This window comes from Bos mutus, chromosome 22, assembly GCF_027580195.1.
Source record: "Bos mutus isolate GX-2022 chromosome 22, NWIPB_WYAK_1.1, whole genome shotgun sequence".
Classification (NCBI taxonomy): domain Eukaryota; kingdom Metazoa; phylum Chordata; class Mammalia; order Artiodactyla; family Bovidae; genus Bos; species Bos mutus.
Window position 1 is genome coordinate 65,374,783 of NC_091638.1, and position 21,593 is coordinate 65,396,375.

Below are 21,593 nucleotides of genomic sequence, written 5' to 3' on the forward strand. Positions count from 1 at the left end.
CTGGACCCCAAGTCACAGCTCGGGTGTGGGAGGGGCGCCAGGGGGACAGGCCAGAGTGCACGGCCCCCCTCAGACCGGGATCTCGAGCAGGTCACGAGGACACGAGTTAACTCGGACACCAGGACCACGAAACCCACCCAGGGATGCTTGACTCCAAAGGAGCCTTGCGACCCACTGCCAGCAGGGATCTCGGGAAACATCCCCCCATGAACAGCCCTCCCAGAGCAGCCTCGGGGGAGAGGCGGGAGCCCCTGCTCTCACCGCTTGGGGTGGGCTTCTCCCTCTGCAGTCACGGACGAGAGGACCTCATAGGCAGCCCGGGTCCCCAACCGTCTCCGCAACAGTGAGGTCTGGAGAGACATCTGAAAAGGGGATGGGGCTGAGGGGCTTGACCCAGCCCTGTCCATGGCCATCCTGCCCCTCGCCCCAGACAGCCCCGGCTCACTCGCAGCCCAGGGAGCAGCCCCTCGCCCTGTGGGCATCGGGGGGCAGTCAGAGACAACAGGGCCAGGCCTTGCTGGCAGCCACCACTGTGCAATTCACTAAGGCATGCATCCCTTCTCAGCGGGCTTGGGGTCCTTGGCCCACCTACATGGGGGGTGGGGGGTGTGGTCACTGCCCCGGGAGCTTCAGTCTCCTTGCGGTTCCCCCTAGAGGAGGTGGGGCAGAGAAGGGGCCAGTGGTGGCTGTGGGGCCAGTACCCCTGGGGAGCAGAGAGGGAGGTCACCCACGGCAGGGAGGCAGAGGCCGTGCTGAGACCACCACAGGCCCCGCCCTCCCACCCACGTCCACACCTACACAGCCCCGGGGTCACCCTGCCGGCCAGCTCCCTGCCAGGCCTCCAGGGGCAGCTCCAGGCACAGCTGGCCAGGGGGGCAGCTCCGCTCACCATCAGGTAGCCCCGGAACTGGTTGTAGATGATGGCCGTCATCAGGTTCATCAGAAACAAGCTCCCTTGGGAGAGAAAAGGCCACAGTCAGCAGAGATCACACGGTCAGCGAGGACCATGTGGGCAGGGTCTGGAGGAGCGGCAGCATCGGGGGGCCAGCCCGTCAGCAGCAAGCCGGCTAAGTGAGCAGGGCAGGGACCCCAGGCCCTCGTGTACGGACGGGGGCGGCACTTGGCCTGCCCGGCAGGCACTGAGGCACTGGTGGTCACACAGAGTGAAAACTACACAGGTCACGTGGAGGGGAGGCCACCGGGCTGGGGAACACACCCAGAACCTTGCCCCCAGTGACCCCTGCAGACCCGCCCCGACTCACCGATCATGGAGGGGAGGTCACCGGGCTGGGGACACACCCAGAACCTTGCCCCAGTGACCCCTGCAGACCCGCCCTGACTCACCGATCAGGGTGAAGGCTATGAAGAAGATGGCGTAGGCTCGGTTCCTGGAATACACAGGAATCATCACTGAAAGAAATCAGAGACAATGAAACACTCGTAATCCCAACGTCCAGCTGATCCCTTTCGTCGTCTTATACCACGGTCTTTTCAACAGAAAGGAGGGCCCTGTGTTGGTGGACCTGGAGGGCCTTCTTGCCCAAACTCTGCCCCTCACACCTCCGCTTGCACACGAGCTTCGGAGGCTGCTCATCCTGTACACATCCCTGTGAGCGCTCCCTGCAGACAAGGCCCAGCCCTCCCTCAGTGACTGGAGGACTCGCAGGACATGTGGGGGCAGTGCTCAGGGTCCCGGGCACAGCTCTCACCAGGTATGGAAGCCAGTGGCTGACCTCTTGGGAGGGTCTCTATGGTTGGTGACCACCCCCAGCCCAAGATGAAAGGCCCCAGCCAGGCTGGCCAGGCCACAGCTGAGCCCAAGGACCGCAACACCCTCACCTCCTGGCCACACACCCGGCCTGAGCAGACAGAGGCCCCATCAACAACCCTGACACAGTCCATGTCACAACCACCAGAGACCCCGGGGCCTCACACGTGGTGGGGCTGAGCCTCAAAGAGGAGGCGGCCACCCGGGGCCCGCTGAGCCCAGGTCGGTCCATCACCACAAAGAAGAGTGTCCACCTCTAGCTTCTCAGGACTCAGAAAATGAGCGGAAGAGGAAAAGGAACAGAAACAGAAAACTAGAAAGAAAGGGGAAGAAGAGGGTGGACAGCAGGAGGGAGAAGGACACTCGAAAAAGGGGGAAAAGAAAACCAGCCAAGAGGCGGCTGGGGCTCCACCTTTTTTTTTTTTTCCAAAATTCAACACTCGTTTACGGTAAAACAAACAAAAAAAAGCCTCTCAAAACAAAGGGGCTCCACCTTTAATCCCCAGCTCTCAACAAAGAGGCTTCGGGGCCCCCACGCCCAGTGCCAGGCTCAGCTCTAGCCCCATGCCCCCGCCCACCCCCACGTCCCACCCTGCGCCCAGCCCCCGCACCATCAGGATTGTTGGCGGTGGTCAGCAGCACCAGGAGGGTGGTCAGTGCCTCAGGCAGGTTGAAGAAGTAGGTCAGCCGCTCCCGGTCCTGCCCGGCATCCTGCGGAAGCAGACACAGCAGCACTGAGGAGTCATCGGACCTCGGGCCACAAAGCCCAGGCCCCAGACCCAGCAAGCCCAGCCCTCCCACTACGGCTGCGCAGCCTCAGAGCCCATCTCTCCATCTCCTCCCAGTGGGCTCCAAGCCCCAGGCTGGGCAGACTGCACTCAGGACCTCTGGGCCCGAGAGCCAGTGTCCAGGGACGCCCCACACGGACACCGGCCACTGGGGCAGGCCTGCTTGGAGCCACAGTGAACAGCTCTCACCAGCCTGGCGGGCAGCATCACTGCCTGGGCAGAGAGGGCCCAGCGGGGGCCGGCCCGCCCGCTCCCAGCCAGACTTCACGGGCTGTGCGTGTGCCCTGGATACAGTGTGGGTGGGAGGTGCTCGCCCAGGCACAGAAAACCACCTCATCACTCAGGGAGCCTCGCAAGGCCACTCTCCTAGCTGCCACCTGAGGGCCAGCCCTCCATGGACACCTCGGGACCCTCCATGTTCCCAGGTCAGAGGCCGTCCCCCTCCCCGACTCCCGGGGGGCACCCTCGCCCACCCCACCCATCCTGTGCTCCGTAAACAGCAGTGACACTGGACAGACACGGGGGTCCTGAGATACTGGGACTGGTCCCACCTCCCAGCCGGGCTGCCCCTGCCACCCAGACTCACACACACACACAGAGACACACCCACGCATGCACACACAGAGACAGAAACACACACACAGCACACACAGTTACACACACAGACACCCCCATGCGTGTACACACAGAGATAGAAACACACACACACAGACACCCCCATGCATGCACACACAGAGACACACCCATGCATGTACACACAGAGACAGAAACACATACACAGCACACACAGTTACACACACACAGAGATACCCCCATGCATGTACACACAGAGATAGACACATACACACAGCACACACACAGAGTCACATAGACCCACACACACAGACACCCCCATGCATGCAGAGATAGAAACACACACCACACAGTTACACACACACACAGAGACACACCCATGCATGTACACACAGAGACAGAAACACATACACAGCACACACAGTTACACACACACAGACACCCCCATGCGTGTACACACAGAGATAGAAACACACACACACAGACACCCCCATGCATGCACACAGAGATAGAAACACACACAGAGACACACCCATGCATGTACACACAGAGACAGAAACACATACACAGCACACACAGTTACACACACACAGACACCCCCATGCATGCACACACAGAGACAGAAACACACACACAGACATACACAGTTACACACACACACACGACATCCCTTTGTGTGTACACGCAGAGACAGAAACACACAGCACACACAGTCACACAGACACACACACAGACACCCCCATGCGTGTACACACAAAGACAGAAACACACACACAACATGCTCACAGAGTTACACAGACAACACCTCCACACAGCAAGAAGCCAGGGGCTGGGAAGCAGTGAGGGGCAAAGAGGGGAGGGGTCCAGGCAGGAAGGGGTTTCCTCTGGAGAAACAGGCAGGGGCTGAGAGGGGCTGCCCTGACAGCCGGTCTGAGAGGCCTCCATCTAAGAGGGGTGCAGAGAAGGAGGGCCAGTGAGCGGCCGGTGGACCGACGGGGGCGGCACTGTGGGGCACCTGCGGGCTGCTGCCTGGTGGAGCAGAGCAGAGAGCGCCGTACCTTCTCGCCGGTGAAGAGCAGCATCCCAAACACAGTGAAGAGACACAGGTGCACGGCCAGCAGCAGCCCGACGCTGGGGGAAGCGGAAGCGGCACTCAGCGCCGGGCGGACGCAGTCCCGGCTCCACTGACCCGGCCCAGCAGGGAGCTCCCTGCCCCAAGCCAGCCCTGCTCAGCCGCTCAGTGCACTCTGGCAGAAGTGCAACCCTAGCAAACCTGTCCCAGGAGAGACAGTTCCAAGGACCCCCGGGACTCGCAAAGGAGAAAGACCACTGCCATCAACCTGGGCCAGCGGTGAGGGGTCAGCCACGTGAGTCATGGGGGTGGGGGTGTGGGGAGAGGGTGGGGGGCCAGGGACGGAGAGAAGTGAGTGGTCACAGCCAAGGCAGGAAGCGTATGCAGGATGGAGCAGGGGACAGGGGTCAAGGCAAGGCTGTTAAGAGGGCTGCCTTAGGTGCAAGACAGAGACCCCCAAATGCCTGCCTGCCCACAAGCCCCCCGGCCAGAGGAAGGGAGCCCCACGCCCCCAGCAGGGAGCAGAAACCCCACCCCGCCCTGCCAGCCCACTTGACCCAGCACCCACCTGACCCCAGCACCCACCTGACCCCAGCACCCACCTGTTTCAGCGCCCACCTGACCCCAGCGCCCACCTGACCCCAGGGCCCACCTGACCCCAGCACCCACCTGTTTCAGTGCCCACCTGACCCCAGCGCCCACCTGACCCCAGGGCCCACCTGTCCCAGGGCCCACCTGACTCCAGCACCCAGCTGACCCCAGGGCCCACCTGACCCCACGCCCACCTGTCCCAGGGCCCACCTGGCCCCCATGCCCACCTAACCCAGCGCCCATCTGTCCTCAGCGTTCACCTGACCCAGCGCTCACCTGACCCCACGGCCCACCTGACCCCAGCGCCCAACTGGCCCAGTGCCCACCTGACCCCACAGCCCACCTGTCCCAGCGCCCATCTGTCCCCAGCATCTACCTGACCCAGCGCCCACCTGACCCCAGCGCCCACCTGACCCAGCGCCCACCTGGCCCCCGTGCCCACCTGACCCAACGCCCATCAACCCCAGTGCCCACCTGGCCCAGTGCCCACCTGGCCCAGCGCCCACCTGACCCCAGCGCCCACCTGACCCCACGGCCCACCTGACCCCAGCGCCCACCTGGCCCAGCTCCCACCTGACCCCACAGCCCACCTGGCCCAGCGCCCACCTGGCCATCTCCGGCAGCGAGCGCCTGATGCACTTGAGTGTCTTCTTCATCATGGAGGAATTCTGCATGAGGAAGAAGGGGCGCAGCAGCCGGCGCACTCGCAGGGGCTGTAAGAGACCCACACAGGGACCCTGAGCGCGGCCCCCAGGATGGGGCCAGAGACCCGACGCCTGGTGAGGACGGCCATGGCCCCGGCTGTCCCCAGGCTGCCCACTCGGCCGACCTTGACTTCCACGTCCCTCCGAGCCCAGGTCGAACCCAGGGCCCCCAGGCCCCCAGACGCGCCAGCATCAGGCCGGTGGGTGGCCAGCCTGTCTCCCCAGCCCCCTACCCCGCTCTCACAGAGGGCAGACGCCCCTGGACCTGTCTGGGAAGCCACTGTCCTGCCCTCCAGGGGCTGTCCCAGGCCTCCTCAATCTGTGGCCCCCAGCCCCTCATATGCTCTGGGTCACAGCCTCCCACACAGACCAGACCGGCAGAAACAGCAAGAACCCCACAACGCCACGCTCACACATGCACACACACACCCACACCTCCACACTCACACATACACTGACACCTCCACGCTCACACACACACATCCACACCTCCACGCTCACACACACCCACACCTCCACGCTCACACATACACCCACACCTCCACGCTCACATACACACCCACACCTCCATGCTCATACAAGCGTACACACACACCTCCACCTCCACGCACACCTACACCTCCATGCCTCCATGCTCACACACACACCCACACCTCCACGCTCACATACACACCCGCACCTCCATGCTCACACAAGCGTACACACACACCTCCATGCTCACACACACACCCTACACCTCCATGCTCACACAAGCACACACACACACCCACACCTCCACGCTCCAACACACACACACACACACCTCCACGCTCACACACACACCCACACCTCCACGCTCACACACACCCACACCTCCACGCTCACACACACACCCACACCTCCACACTCACATACATACCCGCACCTCCATGCTCACACAAGCGTACACACACACCTCTATGCTCACACACACACTCTGGACCTCCATGCTCACACAAGCACACACACACCCACATCTCCACGCTCACACACACACACCCACACCTCCACGCTCACACACACACTCTGGACTCCACGCTCACACAAGCACACACACACCCTTACCTCCACACACACACACACACTATACCTCCATGCTCACACACACCCCTCCACACTCACACACGTGCACACACACACACCTCCACGCTCACACACACACACACACTATACCTCCATGCTCACACACACCCCTCCACACTCACACACGTGCACACACACCTCCACGCTCACACACACACACCTCTATGCTCACACACACACTCTGGACTCCACGCTCACACAAGCACACACACACCTTACCTCCACACTCACACACAGACACACACCCCTCCACACTCACACACATGCACACACACCCACACCTCTATGCTCACACACACACACCTTCACACTCACACACACACACACCTGCACCTCCACATTCACACACACACCACCCCCACCTCCACGTGCTCTCACACACCCACGCCTCCATGCTCACACACACACACACACACACACACACATCAACACACACCCCTTCCTCTCCCCCTCCTGTCACACCCGAGGGCCCTCCTCCCTGTGCTCAGGACCCTGGCCCCTCAGAGGGCCCCCAGGGCTCTTACCCCGTCCCCACATGCACACACACACCACGTGCTTCAATACCTTCCACTCACAACAAAAACGCCTCACTCCCCTTCGCTCATCTGTTCCTTGTCCCTGTTCCAGACGATCCACCCACCTGCTCGAGACGCTGGACCGGCCCGCGGTGACCGCCAAGTCTCTGAGCCCAAGATCACCTCCTGTCTCCCAGCCTGGCCGGCAGGCGCCTCCCCCACCTGACACCTGGGTCACCCACTCTGTGCCCGACCACGTGCGGACCCCGAGTCCCTCCTCCCCTCTAGCTGGCCTCACGGCCAGGGAACTGTCTGTCCTTATAGTATTGAGGGCCCCTCCACATTCAATCTACAACTCAAACTGTCAACTCCAGACATTTTCCAGTGGGCATCTTCTTGTCTCACAAACACAAGGCTGATGGCCTCCCCTCCCTGCCCAAGCCCTCCACGACCACCTGCAAGCCCAGGGCACCCTCCCCTCACCTCCAGCCGGCAGCCGCACTGGGCACCCTCACCCCCACCCCTGCTCAGCTGGCCACCTGCCCCCTGCAGCCTGGGAGGACGGGGATGGGGGTCATGCCCGGGGCCAACAGTATGGACCTCCCCACCCTGGCCTCTGGCACAGCCCAGTGCCGGCCCCACTGTGGCCCCCGGGGGGACTTGCCAGCCCCTCCCCAAGCAAGTCATCTGTCCTCAGCAGACAGGCGGGCGGGTGGGTGTGGACTCTGCCCCCCGCCCCCCCTACCTCTCCCAGGACCACCCCCAAGGAGGGTGTTTCTGAACCACAGCTGTCCGTGAAAAGGACTGGCCGCCGGTAGGCAGGGCACAGAGCTCTAGTTACCATGGCGGGCTTGGGGAGCTGCCACCAAAGACGGACAGGGAGGTCTGTGTGGGCTCCCGAGGGACGTCCAGGACAAACAACTGTCACAAAACTCCAGGAATAAAGAGGCAGGACCACCATGGACTTGAGCCCCTCAGGAGTGAAGGTCTCTGTGTACAGAGACCCAGGGATGTGGGGCTGGGGCAGGGAGACTGCAAGTGTGAGTTCGGGTCCCTGGCCTCTCAGCATACAAGCCACGCATCCTCCCTGCTGGTTACACGGTTCTCGTGCCTCTCTCTCCCCTAATTTCATGGAGGACCCTCACCCAAAATGTTCGGTGACACTTGATGGACACAGTGACCGTCGCTCAGAAATGGAGCCGGCGGTGGCTGGGCTGGCCTCTGCCTCGTCTGGGGCGGAGGCGAGCCTTCTCCTTGGTGGGGATGGGGCGGCAGCTCCTCAGGGAGGAGGGTCCTCGTGCAGGGATGTGGAGGAGGCACGGGGGTGGGGGTGCTGCAGGGGGCACCACCCCTCACCCCCGCAGCCCTGCTGTGAGCTGGGAACCCACCCCTGACACCCCTGACACCTGCATCGGCTGCCCCGCTGGGCTGGAGGGCAGCAGGAGCGGGCAGGGGGTGCCCGCTGGCCTCTGTCCATGTGCTGTTCCCGCTGGCAGCACCCGGGATGTGCCCCCTCCCCAGCGTCCAGCACCCCCAGAACTAAGCCACCGCCGTGCTTCTTGGAAGCACCAGCACCCCCCGGAGGGCCAGAGCCCCTCCCCTGAGTTCCACAGCCCCAGTCTCTCCTTTACTCCCCCAGCCCCAGGGCAGGGGCTTTCCCCTCTCACTTTCTTACTCAAGCCCTGTCTGAGCCCCTATGGTAAATTCTCTCGAAAGCACCTGACGGGGCTTCTGTGTCCCCAACCGGCCCTCAGGGCTACAGACGCCCCCAAACCCACACCTGCAAGCTTGGATCTATCGAATCACAGGGCGGTGCCTCTGGGTGTTCTGGGCAGGCAGTGCGCCTGGGGGTGGGATTGCAGATGGCAGGCAGGACCAGACCCTGGAACTCACCCCCAGGGCCTCGCGCCTTCCCTGGGACTGAAGGTGGGGACAAGGCTCCGGCTTGTGGGTGACTGAGCAGGATGGCGCAGAGCTGGGCCAGAGGGACACTGGGCCCCAGGGCTCTCCCCCACACCCCACACCGTTCATCTGCGCCCCCACCCCCAAAAACTCCCTGCTGTCCTCGAAGCGCCTGGCCACCCCCTCTGCAGAGCCCCAGGGCTCTCCCCCACACCCCACACCATTCATCTGCACCCCCACCCCCCTCTAGAGCTCCCCCTCCCCCTCGGAGCCGCCTGACCACCCACCTCCTGGCAGACGAGACTCAGTGACACGGTCCAGTCCAGGAGAGACGCAACCAGCACCACAAGGTAGGCCAGCAGCCAGGGGTTCCTCCGGAACTGGGCCCACCCGATCAGGTAGCTCTGCAAGACAGATGGCGGCTGAGCGGGGGCAGCCAGTGCGAGGCCTGCGCCGTGTGGACGCTGGGGTGCTGGGCGGCCCCAGGGAGCCGCGTGGTCCCCGCGTGACTCGGAGCAGGAACTGGGCGCCAGGCGGGCAGGAGGCCACGCGCCTCACCCCGCCTGCTCGTGACCACGGGCGCGGCACTGACCCGCTCCAGCCTGTCCTCACAGCCGTCCTGCCTGTCTGGTCACCACCGCGGCTTGTGCGTGGGGACAGTTCCGGAAAAACCAGGAACCAGTGCAGTGGCCCAGGGGCCAGCCTTGGGAGGGTGGGTTTGTCATCTGGGTGGCCGGCACCTAACTTTCTATCACTGACGCCCCCCAGAGGTCACTATTTGCAGATAAAACCCACGCTCTCTCCCACCTTCCGAGACTTCCCCAACGGACCGGCCATTCAAAAAAGGCCAATGAAAACTCACCACTTTCAGTTCCAGGTTAAAACCCCCAGACCTCCTAACCACATCATAGGCTAAAAAAGGAGAAATAAGACACTGCCTGGGGCCCTTGGTCACACACGCACTGAGGCTCACCCATGCCCCTCGGGGTCAGACCACAGAGGCTGAACTGCCCCCTGAAGGGACGCAGGCAGGGTGCAGCTGGCTCAGCCTGGACGTGCCCGTGAGGCTGACGCAGTGGCGTCACGGCTGTTTATCAGAAGTGGTGGGAGCCGTGGCCAGCAGCGGGGTCTCACTGGCGGGTCCCTGTGGCTTTGACGCCCTGACACAGCCCAGCTCGTGCCCCGCCCTGGCTTCTGGAAGGATCCGGGTCACGGAAGCCAGGCTGGCACACTGGCAGGGCATCTGTCCCGCCCCCAACACCAGCCCCGCCCCTCACCGGCCCCTCCCCTTGGGCTTCTCCCCGGACAGCGGGGGCAGTGAGGGCTGTGAAGAGACCCCTCCAGGGCCCACTTGATCAGCAGGGGTCTCTCCCCAGGGCGACACTGTGGACCCTCAGCCGTGCCCTCCCCGGGTCCCATGAGGCTGCGCACCCCCGTGGCTCCGCCGACCCCTATCAATGGTCTTGGAGGGGGAGGGCCGTCCAAGAGGCAGGTCTGTGCCCTGCAGGTCAAAGTGCACGGTTGGGACAGGCGGCTGGCTCCAGGAGGGAGAAGGATGAACCTGGGAAGCTGTGGCCGGGCGGGAGGGCAAGGTGGACGAGCTGGCCCCTCACCTTCACGGAGACGTCGGCTGCAAAGACCAGCAGGCAGAGCGCCTCGACGCCCTGAGTCAGGCCGCAGGGCGGCTCCCAGGGGGCCGGGCGGTAGCGCACGTCCGAGGTGCGCGTGAGCGAGGAAGGGGTCTCGACGAAGGCCAAAGCCAGGATCAAGAAAATGGTGAAGCTCAGAATCCTGGAAAAGGAACCGAAACTGGTCAGAAGGCACGAACCAGCCACGCTCGGGGCCCAGAGAGCAGCCCAGCAGGCGGGATGCCTGGAAAGCGGCAGGGAAGAGACTCCACGGGTCCAAAGGCCGGGGCCCACACTTCCTGCTCCGGGGCCACCCGCGTGTGGTCAGACCACACACACCGGGTCCAAATTCAGGTGCCACGGCTGGCCGGAAGATTCTGGAAAGGAGCCCTCACCACAGAGGGGCCCTTTCTGCCTCTGCTCCGGTAAGAAGGGAAGACAGCGGCTCCTCGTCCACCCCAGGGAGGGGAGCCTGCCTGCCCCCCGAAAGCCCCCCAGGCCCGGCCGCAGGAGCCCCGTGGGGCGCGTGCCCGCTCACCACTGGCTGCTGCTGGAGTAGTACCACCTGTAGAGCCACAGAGACCGGGCGTCCATGCGGTGGTTGATGGAGCGATACTGGAAGTGGAGGTCACACGGGGCGGTGAGGGTCCCCTCGGTGCCACACCGCACAGCCAGCCCTTGCAGGGCAGCCCCTCACCCCACCACACGTCCACGGCAGGGACACAGCCCGGCGATCACAGAGTCCACTCCACAGGGACTGGGGGCTCGTGGCCACCCAGCAGGGTCAGACCCTCCCAAGCTGCAAGGTTTCCTGGCAGAGGGAGAACGCCCAAGGGCCGGACTCCGGGGCCAGCCAGTGGACGGACCCCGGCCTGCTGGATGCACAACTGTGCACACAGCTGTGTCTGCCCGTGAGGCTCTCCTCACTTCTGTGCAAGGCCGACCCCGCCCCGCCTCAGCTGGGTCACCCTCCAGGATGCCGCCAGCCTCATCCCCAGCTGGCTCCCACAGTCTATCTCCCTGATTAACCTGGGGTGTTGTCTGCAGGCGAAGGAAGGTCATGCCACCTCTGGGTATCTTTCAAAGAACCCAGAGCAGTACGGCACACGACAGGCCTGGGCAGATGGTGAATTGGCAAAATGAGTGACCAGGGACCCAGAAGGGCACCTGGCGCACGTCTCCTAAGGAGGGTTGGAGGGGACCAAGCCCTAAATCCCGGTCAGCACGGGGGCAACGACCGTACGGCCCAGCAACCACAGCTTGGCCCCAGGATGGCAGGGGTGAAGGGGCCAGCGGAGCAGCGCCCGCCCAGCCCCCACAAGCCCCAGGGCAAGCGCCCGCCCACCCACCTGGATGGCGTCTTCGATGAGGACCACAGCCTGGTCCAAGCACAGATCCCGCCTGGCCGCGGCGCCTGTGGGCAGAGGGGACGCGGCGGGTGAGGAGTGGGATCGGGAGATGCTCGCCCAGCCCAAGACTCCTGGGGAGAGCAAGGCGAGGACCTAGCTGCAACCTTTCAGAGGCTCTGGAATGAGATGCCTGCGCCCTGGGCGGGGCAGGGTCTGAACGACAGGCTCCGGGCCCAGGACAGGAGCGGCCCCCGCAGTGCCCATCGCCCCCTGTCCAATGGAGGTGTTAACATCCGCCCAGCTGGGCCCCCAAGGTGAGTGCAGGACCCCCAGGGCCGGCCTGGCGCATGGACTGTGTTCATGGTCCCCCTCCCCACGCCGACCCACCGCGGGCCTCCGGGCGGCCTTTGTCAGGACACCGCGGCCCAGCTGCCTTGACTGTGAGATGGGGTGGTGCTCCCAGCCAGCCGTCTGCCAAACAAGGGCACGGGTCTCACACTGACACTTCAGCGTCACGTCTAGAAGCCCGAGGTGCTGCGTGACCCTCCACCAGATACGGAGACCTAAGAAGGGCCTTCTGGGGTCATCGTGTCCCCCTAATTCCCCCCCACCCCGGCTCGTGTCATGAGCCCACAGGGCCAGGTGGCCACAGCCAAGTCACCCCAAGGGCAGGAGCCGAGGGAGCCTTTGCCAACCAGACAGGGGCCATCAGGGGCCAGGGAGGACTGACTACGAGGGGCCTTTGGGCAGGACAAGTCGAGGGCTCCAACCTCAGCCCGGTACCCCAGTCCCCCCATCAGGGAGCTTCGGGCTGCGCACCTGGTCGGTGCCCTTGGCCGGGCGTGCTGCCTGCCGCCTGGTGAGCAGGGGCGCCGCTCCGACTCTGCACGGGACCCCTCCCTGACACAGGGGTGTGAGAAAGGCATGAGGAGCTGCAGCCCAGGGAGGCAGGGAACCCCTCAGAGAGGCTGCGGGGGGCGGGCGGGGCGCAGCCCAGGTACCCAGGACACAGAGCCGGCACACAGCCCCCAGCGGCTCGCAGGGCTTTGAGACGAGCTAAACTAACCAGTCACCATTCCTGTTGAAGACTACTCTCACGTCTGGTCCCTGGAGGTCAGCAGCTGCCAAAACCACCCTTCACAGGTACCAAGAGAAGACAGAGAGGCAGAGAGGTGCCCAGGAAAGGGGACGCTGGACACCTGGGCAGAGCTCCAGACCACTGCCAACTCTTGTCTGCCGTCCCCAGGGAGGCTGTGTCACTGTCCTCCGAGCCCGTGCAGCAGGGTCCAGGAACCAGTGGGGGACATGGGGGACCATGGACAGAGACAGGGGGCGGGACTCTGCCATCACCCTGCTGTGTCACCGAGAACAAGCACCATGTCCGTCGGCACCTCGGGGTCCCCCCACAGACAACCTCCACGCTCACCCCCAGGGCCCCAGGAGTTCCCCGGGGGCAGGCTCTGAGGGTGGCGACCGCTGCTTCCCCGGAAAGCCTCCCGGGCACGCTGCGATCTGAGGCAGCTCGGTTTTGCTCCCTGCTGCGTCCACTGAGCCCAGGCCGCCGCGGGGCACACAGTGGCTGGGGACGCCTGTCGACCCACAGCCAAGGGGCACCCGGGGAGGCAGAACGGTCTGAGGGCCCCCATATCATGAAAACCCAGGTGAGAGACGGAGCTCGGCTTGAGGGGACCCAAGGAGACAAGCTGCCTGCATAAGACAGGCAGCCAGAGGCCCCAGAGCTTGCTCCAGGACCCAGACTGGGGGCCGCTGGAGGGGCTCGCTCAACTCTGGCCACCCGGCCCTTGAAGCGCCAGACCCCCCAGGGCCCTCCCACCCTGTCCTCCTGTTCCCCCCGCAGCAGCCTTCCACCTGCACCTCATAGCTTCCCCCGGGTCCCCCCAACCCCAGGAGAGAGTCCACACTCCACCCGCCTCCTCCCCTGCCGCTTCCTCCAGCCTGTGCCCTCCTCGCCACTCACCCCAAACTTGGCTCCACCAAGGCCAAGCTCTCCAAAGCCTCCACGCCCTTGCCCAGGCACCATCAGCCCTGCCAGGAGCACCATCCTGCAGCTTGGCGGTCTAGGAACTCACTGCCCCAGGGTGGGGTGCAGGGGGCGGGCAATCACCTGTCCACACCCCTGTCTCCCCACTGGGCATACCAGGGAGGATGTCAGAGCACAGAGGACAAGAGGGTTCAAACACTGTGTCCCACGTCAGCCCTGCCCTGGTCCTCCTGCCCCAGGCCTCCCCTTCCCAACACCCCAGAATAAATCCCCTCCCGCGCTGGCTCCAGCTCCCCTCACCCCCTGGCTGGGCCTGTGTGACCCTGGGCGAGTCCCCTCCTGCGCTGTGCCTCAGTTCCTGCAGGCCCTACACAACAGGACTGATGTGCAGGCTGAATGGGTTACTGTAGCTAACGTGCTATGCACAGTAAGCCCTTCATCAACACTCACTATCAGTATTCTTCTCAAAGCCCCTTCTATAGCATAGCAATCCCTTGTCCTCTGACTTTTCCATAACCAGTAAGAGGGTCATTCCCTGACCAGGAAGGGGAAGAGAAAACGACTATCCCCACCCTGCAGTCGTGGTCCATGAGGAGGGGCTGAATCGGGACCTGACCACAGGGGCTCACTGGGGCCCGAGGGGCACCCAGCAGCAGCCTTCCCCCACCTTTGTTCCTACGAGAGTCTGGCTGTAGGCCAGACAGACCCTGAGTTCAGGGTCCTATCCAGCAGCCCTGCATGGGAGCTGGGGGTAAACTCAGTGAGGGTCCCCAGAGCCTGGCTGGACAGCCTGGCCAGGGAAATCCAGAACACAGGGTGTCTTGTCTGTGTTCTCAGAAGCCCTCACCAAGGCCACAGGGTCTGGACAAAGAGCCCTCCCCAGAGTCCCCCCACACCAGCCACATTGCCTGCCCGGGTTCTTGTCTCTACAGTGAGGGTCTCATCTGCCTGGCTGTGCATTCTCCCGGGGCTGGACCTGCAATGATCACAGTTCTCTGCTCAGAATGGCTATCGGCACCAGTGAGCACCAACTCTGCCACCGGGCCAGGCACCTAGACTCTCTCTGAATCCTCACCAGGCCCCCCTCAAGGGCAGCCCCAGTGACCACCTCCGTTTTACGAAGACTCAGAAAGGTTGGCTTCATCGATTCAATGGACGTGAGTTTGAGCCAACTCCAGGAGATGGTGAAGGACAGGGAAGCCTGGCGTGCTGCAGTCCATGGGGTCGGCAAGAGCCAGACACGACTGAGAGACTGAACAACAACAGAAAGGTTAGACCTACCAAGGTCACACAGCCAGGAAGTGGCAGCACCAGAAAGGCACCCGGACCTCCAGACACAAAGTCTGCTCCCCCTGAACACCACCATGTCCTATGTCCCTTTTCCGGGGCCCTGGGAGGCTTGGCACAGGCTGGATGGAGAACTGTCCTGGGACAGGCTCTGAGATGGGCAGGTGGGCATATTTCCTATCTCCGGTCAGGCACTCACCCCAACAGCCGGGCACACAGTACAGAGCCCCCGCAGGCAGGAGCCCAGGCGGCCCCTTAAGGAGCACCCATGCGGGGCAGCAGCCGCTGCGACAGGTCCCCGGGCTGTGACTTGCACCAGGTGTGGACATTCTCGGGGTCTCAGTTTCCCCCTTCATAAAAGGAGGCTGAAGCCCTTCCCTCCCAAATCCAGCACCCAAAGCCCCTGGGATCTGACAGGGACAGAAAGCCTCCACCCTCCCAGGCCTCCCCAGGAATTAGCAGTCTTTCTGCCGATAAACAGGAAGGGCAGGCCAGAGCTGCAGAGGGCAAAGGCAGGAAGCCACCCCGGTTTGGGAAGCCTCACAATTCACTCCCAGCTGGATTTCACCTCGGCCACTTCCTGGCTGTGTGACCTTGGGTAGGGGAACGCCCCTCTCTGTGCCTCACTTTCCCGGATAAGAACTGGGGAAAACGGAAGTAGGTCGTCCTAGGAGTCACCAAGGCGATCTACGGAAAGTACGAAGCCCCGAGCCCACGGAGGGGACTAGGGGGTGGGGCGGGGGGACGGGGCTGGCTGCTCCCGGGCTGAGCGAGGCCTCTCTGTCCAGCCGGTCGGTGGAGCAGGGAGAGACCACCCCCCTCTCCCAGCAACCCCGCGCCCCCAGCTCCCAGGCCGGGATCGGGGTCCGCATGGCGCAGCCGCCCAGCCCTCCTCAAGGCCCGATCGGACCCCGGCCGGGGGAGAGGGGGGCGCGCCCGCAGCGACAGCAGGGACGCGACACGGGCCGCCAGGAACCCGACGCGCCGCCCCCGCGAGGCCCGGCCCCTCCCCAGGCCGCGGCTCACCAGGGCTCTCTTGGACGCTGCTGCAAGTGAGTACGCCCCTTGGGCAGTCGCGGCCGCTGCCGCCGCGGGCCCGGCTCAAAAGGGGTTCCGACTCTTCCAGGGTGTCCGCCATAGGGTCTCCGCCTGCCACCCGGACCGCGCAGAGGCGCTAAACGCGAGCTCCACCGCGCAGGCGCATTGCCCCCGCCCCGGGGTTCGGGCGGAGGCGGGGACAGCACTGTGATGAAGGGGCGTCCCTTCCCACCAGCCAGTAAGGATGGAGAGCTTGCTCATGGAGGCGGGACTTACCCGACTCCACGCCCCCTGGTGGGCGGGGCTCAACTTCCTGGTGGGAGGGGCTATAAAGGCCTAGGGGCAGGGAGAAGCGCGTTCTTAACGGGTGGTCCAGCCGGCTCAGTCCGCCCCACGTGGGCACGGGTTAGGAATGCTCATTCTTGGGCCAGCTCGACCCACCTTCATTGGAAGGACTGATGCTGAAGCTGAAACTCCAATACTTTGGCCACCTGATGCCAAGAACTGACTCATTGGAAAAAACCCTGATGCTGGGAAAGATCGAAGGTGGGAGGAGAAGGGGAGGACAGAGGATGAGATGGTTGGATGGCATCACCGACTCAACAGACATAAGTCTGAGTAGGCTCTGGGAGTTGGTGATGGACAGGGAAGCCTGGCATGCTGCAGTCCATGGGGTTGCAAAGAGCCAGACACAACTAATTAGTATCCTTAATTACATCAGCAAAATCTCTTTTGCCATCTAACCCACCACAACCACAAGCATGATGGGGAGGGAGAGGTCATGGGACCCAAAATTCTGCCTCCCACAGAGTTCTGAAATAAGAAAAAGATTAAATTTCCCCATAAGTGGTGGTGTTCAGTCGCTAAGTCATGTCTGATGCTTTGTGACCCCATGGACTGCAGCACACCAGGCTTCCCTGTCCTTCATTATCTAGAGTTTGCTCAAATTCCTGTCCATTGAAGTTGGTGATGCCATCCAACCATCTCATCTTCTGTCCCCCACTTTTCCTGCCCTCAATCTTTCCCAGCATCATGGTCATGGGAAAGGGGCGAAGGATAAGAACCAGAAGCTCACAAAAGAAGAAATATGAATAATGAGTGCTTGAAGCAAAGCTCCACCTGGTTAAAACAAAGATACACAAATTGCAGTAACAATGAAATCAGTGAGCCCATCACTTGGCAAGTATTTAAAAGATGATACAGCCCTGGTGGGCAAGACTGGTTATCCCAGGATGGTAGAGAGAAATCGCAGGACGTGTTTGTGGGTTTGGTTTGGGTTTTTTTTTTTTTTTAATCAGTTTGTATCTTCAAACCTGGGAAAAAGTAAGATATTTTTATTCTGAAAAAGCAAATAATAGATGCACACAGCTCTGGGCTTCCGTCTTGGCTCAGACAGTAAAGAATCTGCCTATAGTGTAGGAGACCCGGGTTTGTTCCCTGGGTCAGGAAGATCCTCCAGAGAAGGGAATGGTAACACACTCCAGTGTTCTTGCCTGGAGAATCCCATGGACAGAGGAGTCTGGTGGGCTACAGACCATGGAGTTGCAGAGAGTCGAACACAACTAAGCAACTAACACTTTGCAAAAATGGCCCATCCCCCAAGGACTCATCTTTATTGCAATTAAAGAATTCCTTTGATGTTTATACAAACTCACGAGGCCAGAATGGAATGCAGTGCTGAGTAAGCATTTACGTGGACTTTGTGGTGCAAGCAAGGCTGGTTTGGATGCTGAACACAGAGTTAACACAGGAGCTCTAGCAAAAGGGAAGACAGGAACAAGTCTTCTGAGATGCCAATGTATGTCCTTGGTAGAACCAAACTGTCCCTGGGGCGCAGACAGATGGCCTCTGGGCCATGTCCATTACTAGTTAGTTGGTCAGCCTTAGACTGTGGGGGAGTAAAGCCTGGGAGGGTCCTCTGGGTAGGCTGCTGGAGTGCCGTGTGTGCACCTCCTGGGACCCGGGGCCCCAGCTAAGAGGGGCAGGGCCAAGGGAGCAGTGGTGGCCTGGGAGTGAAACCAGAGGGACACCAGCCTGGTCTTATGTTACTACTCCAGGCAAGTCATGGCCCTTCTGGGTGCCTCAGTTTCCCCTTCTGTGAAATAGGATCAAAACAAAACCAAGACAGCTGTGAAGCTTGAAGGGGATTGCACTGGCCCTCAGGAGTCCCTGGGCACTCACAGCTCCCCGCCTCGCCACCCATCAAAGGCAACGTAACCTTGGCTGAAGTCCAGCCCCTGGGTGAGCTGCCTCCTCCACGTCCAGCCACTGTGAAGTTCACCAGGAGCCGTCACTCAGCCAGTCGTGCCCAGCAAGTGTACTGAGAACCTACTGTGCCGCAGACACCAGGCTGGGTGCTGGGATACAGCAGTGAATAAAACAGGCGCTTAGGACGTGACATTCTGACTGCTGCTTCTGCTGCTGGACTATCGGAGGGCATGTCACACACCCCCTCGGCCTGGCTCCCCATCTATAAAGTGGGGAGAGACTTACAGCAGCCTCACGTGGCTGGTAGACTTCCCTGGTGGCTCAGACGGTAAAGAATTCGCCTCCAGTGCAGGAGACCGGAATTCAATCCCTGAGTCGGGAAGATCCCCTGGAGAAGAAAATGGCAACCCACTCCGCTATTCTTGCCTGGAGAATCCCATGGACAGAGGAGCCTGGCGGGACACAGTCCTTGGGATCACAAAGAGTTGGACACGACTGAGCGACTATCATACACATGTGACTGTTGAGAAGGTTCAAGCAAGGTGACGCATGTCAGGCGCTGGACAAAGTGGGGCGCCCAGTGACGAGGGCCGGCAGGCCCTCTGAGCTCCCTGTCGGTCCAGTGGAGGAGGCCGACAGAAAAGGGAAAAAGGGTGCTGTGATGGCATTCCCCAAGCTTGCAGGGAGGGAGGCAGACTCAGCGGGCTCTCTCCACACGCCCCGCAAAAGGCCATGGGATGGGGAAACCGAGGCCAGAGGTGACAGAGCTCGCCAGGATCTCCTGCTGTCTGTGGGTGAGGTTGTAGGAGGTCACCAGGCTTCTTACCAGCTCTGTCCGTGGGTCCTTCTGGTGCCCCAGACTGGGAAGCAAGCCTACAGGAGACCCGGGGTGTCAGCTGACACCCCATCCCCATTTTCCTCTCTCCTTCCTCTTCCTGCCACGGGCCTGCTGGCCCTCATCCACAGCCTGATGCTGAGCAGGGCCCCTTGGGTCTCCTGTGCACAAATATCCCGATTTCATGTGCTGCTTATGGCCTTTCCTGGTGGCTCAGAGGTAAAGAATCTGCCTGCAATGCAGAAGACACAGGTTTGATCCCTGGTCAAGAAGATTCCCCTGGAGAAGGAAATGGCAACCCACTCCAGTATTCTTGCCTGGGAAATCCCAAAAGGCTCCTCAGTCCATGGGGTCACAAAGAGTCAGGCACAATTTAGTGACTAAACAACAACTAAACAATGACAAGCAATAAATGTCCCAATTTCACATGCTGCTTATGTGTTTCCTAAGACACATTCAATGAAAATATGTATAATGACTATCTACAGCTGCGTAACAAATAACCCCGAAATGTCACATTTTAAAGCCATGTCTCTTGTCTCCCAGGTTTTCCAAGACTGGAGTCTGAAGGCAGCTTACCTGGACGCCTCCCTGCGTCTCTTGCAGGATGTGATCAAGGTGAAGCAGAGGCTGCAGACATCTGCAGGGGCCTGGCTCACTCAGTGGCTATAGGCTGAGTTCAGTTCCTCACGGGCTGATGGACCAGGGTCTCAGTTCCCTGGCTGATGGCCTCTCCATAGGGCTGCCAATGACAGGGCAACCGGCTTCATCAGGACAAGAAAGTGAGAAAAGTCAGAGAGGACTCACAAGATGGAAATCACCATCTTCTAGAACCTAATCTCAGAAGAAACACCCATCACTCCTACTGTGCTCTGTTGGTTAGAACAAGTCACCAGATCCAGCCCACCTGAGTCCAGGAGTGCAGGACCCACTCAGGATGGAATGCAGACTGGAGAGTCAGGCTGCCCAAGAGGACAGACCACAGCAGACCAGGCCTGGGGCAGGGCCAAGGGGGCCTTGGCATGGGCCCAGGTGACCCTCCAAAGCCACAGAGCAGCAGCTTCTCCCCTGCAAACACGGCCAACCCAGAGGAAGCCACAGGCAGTCACAGAATCCCTGGTTTGCAAAGCAGACGAGAAAGCGCATCCTTGTCATAAACTCCATTTCCTGCCCTGCCCCAGGCAAGAAAACAGACTTGAGAGTCAACAGGGGCCAGGGTCCTATCTCCAGCCACCCCCTCCCCACACATGCTATAAATGAATGAGGAATCCACCCACCATGCAAAGCTGCCTTTCCAGTGTGGCTCTTGTCGTCTGTGTCCCTTGGAACCTGAAGTGGAAAAAGGCATCCTCTTGGTGGGGACAGCGACTTTGGGTCAGCCCGGGCATCCCTCATGCCGTATCAGGGCCACTGATACAGCATGACAGTGTGAGTTAGAGGCTCACACTGTCAACAGAGAACTTTCTCTCCCACAGGTCACACCAAACTTGGTTTGAATGACAGAAATGCCCCCTCGGCTTCTGTATGCATGCTTGCAGCCATGTTAGTTTGGACAACAAGTTCCATGTCTCATTCCCACATTGTTTTACAGAGAAATAATGGAACCTCTGCCCTAATGAAGCTGAAGCTCCAATACTTTGGCAGCCTGATGCGAAGAGCTGACTCATTAGAAAAGACTCTGATGCTGGGAGGGATTGGGGGCAGGAGGAGAAGGGGACGACAGAGGATGAGATGATTGGATGGCATCACTGACTCAACGGACATGAGTTTGAGCAAACTTGGGGAGATAGTGAAGGACAGGGAAGCCTGGCGTGCTGCAGTCCCTGGGGTCACAAAAAGTTGGACACGACTCAGAGACTGAACAACAATGACAAATGGAGCTGCCCTGGGGAGGCCGCCAGGACGTGGAGGAGACCCGAGAGGGGCCCGGACACCCTCCCAGCCTGGGGCTGTGACCAGCGCCCTGGGCCTGCTCCTGACACTGCTTGGCCACATCCACTTCCTTCCTGGATGTACCAGGCCAATGCTCACCATGGGGCTGGGTCTCCCCTGTCAACTGCAGGAGCGGCAAGCAGACACCCGTGGTTTGTGCATGCTTGTGTGTGTGTGTGCTCAGCCACTCGATCGTGTCCCACTCTACGACGCCATGGACTACAGCCCACCAGGCTCCTCTGGCCATGGTTTATGTGCCCATAAAGCCACTGTAGCTTCATGGTTTAACTCATTCAGTCA

General features: G+C 61.4%; 1 protein-coding gene across 1 annotated transcript in view; it reads right to left on the reverse strand.

The window, feature by feature from the left end:
* TPCN2 (two pore segment channel 2) overlaps positions 1-16,484 on the reverse strand; it is a 34,870-nt gene extending 18,386 nt beyond the window's left edge. The window contains 11 exon segments of the mRNA XM_070360475.1: positions 262-362; positions 890-954; positions 1,345-1,410; positions 2,380-2,479; positions 4,188-4,260; positions 5,399-5,505; positions 9,302-9,418; positions 10,628-10,805; positions 11,181-11,257; positions 11,992-12,056; positions 16,307-16,484. Of these exon segments, the coding sequence (XP_070216576.1) occupies positions 262-362; positions 890-954; positions 1,345-1,410; positions 2,380-2,479; positions 4,188-4,260; positions 5,399-5,505; positions 9,302-9,418; positions 10,628-10,805; positions 11,181-11,257; positions 11,992-12,056; positions 16,307-16,418 (1,061 nt within the window). The 5' untranslated portion in view covers positions 16,419-16,484.
* Between the last annotated feature and the right edge of the window lie 5,109 nt (positions 16,485-21,593).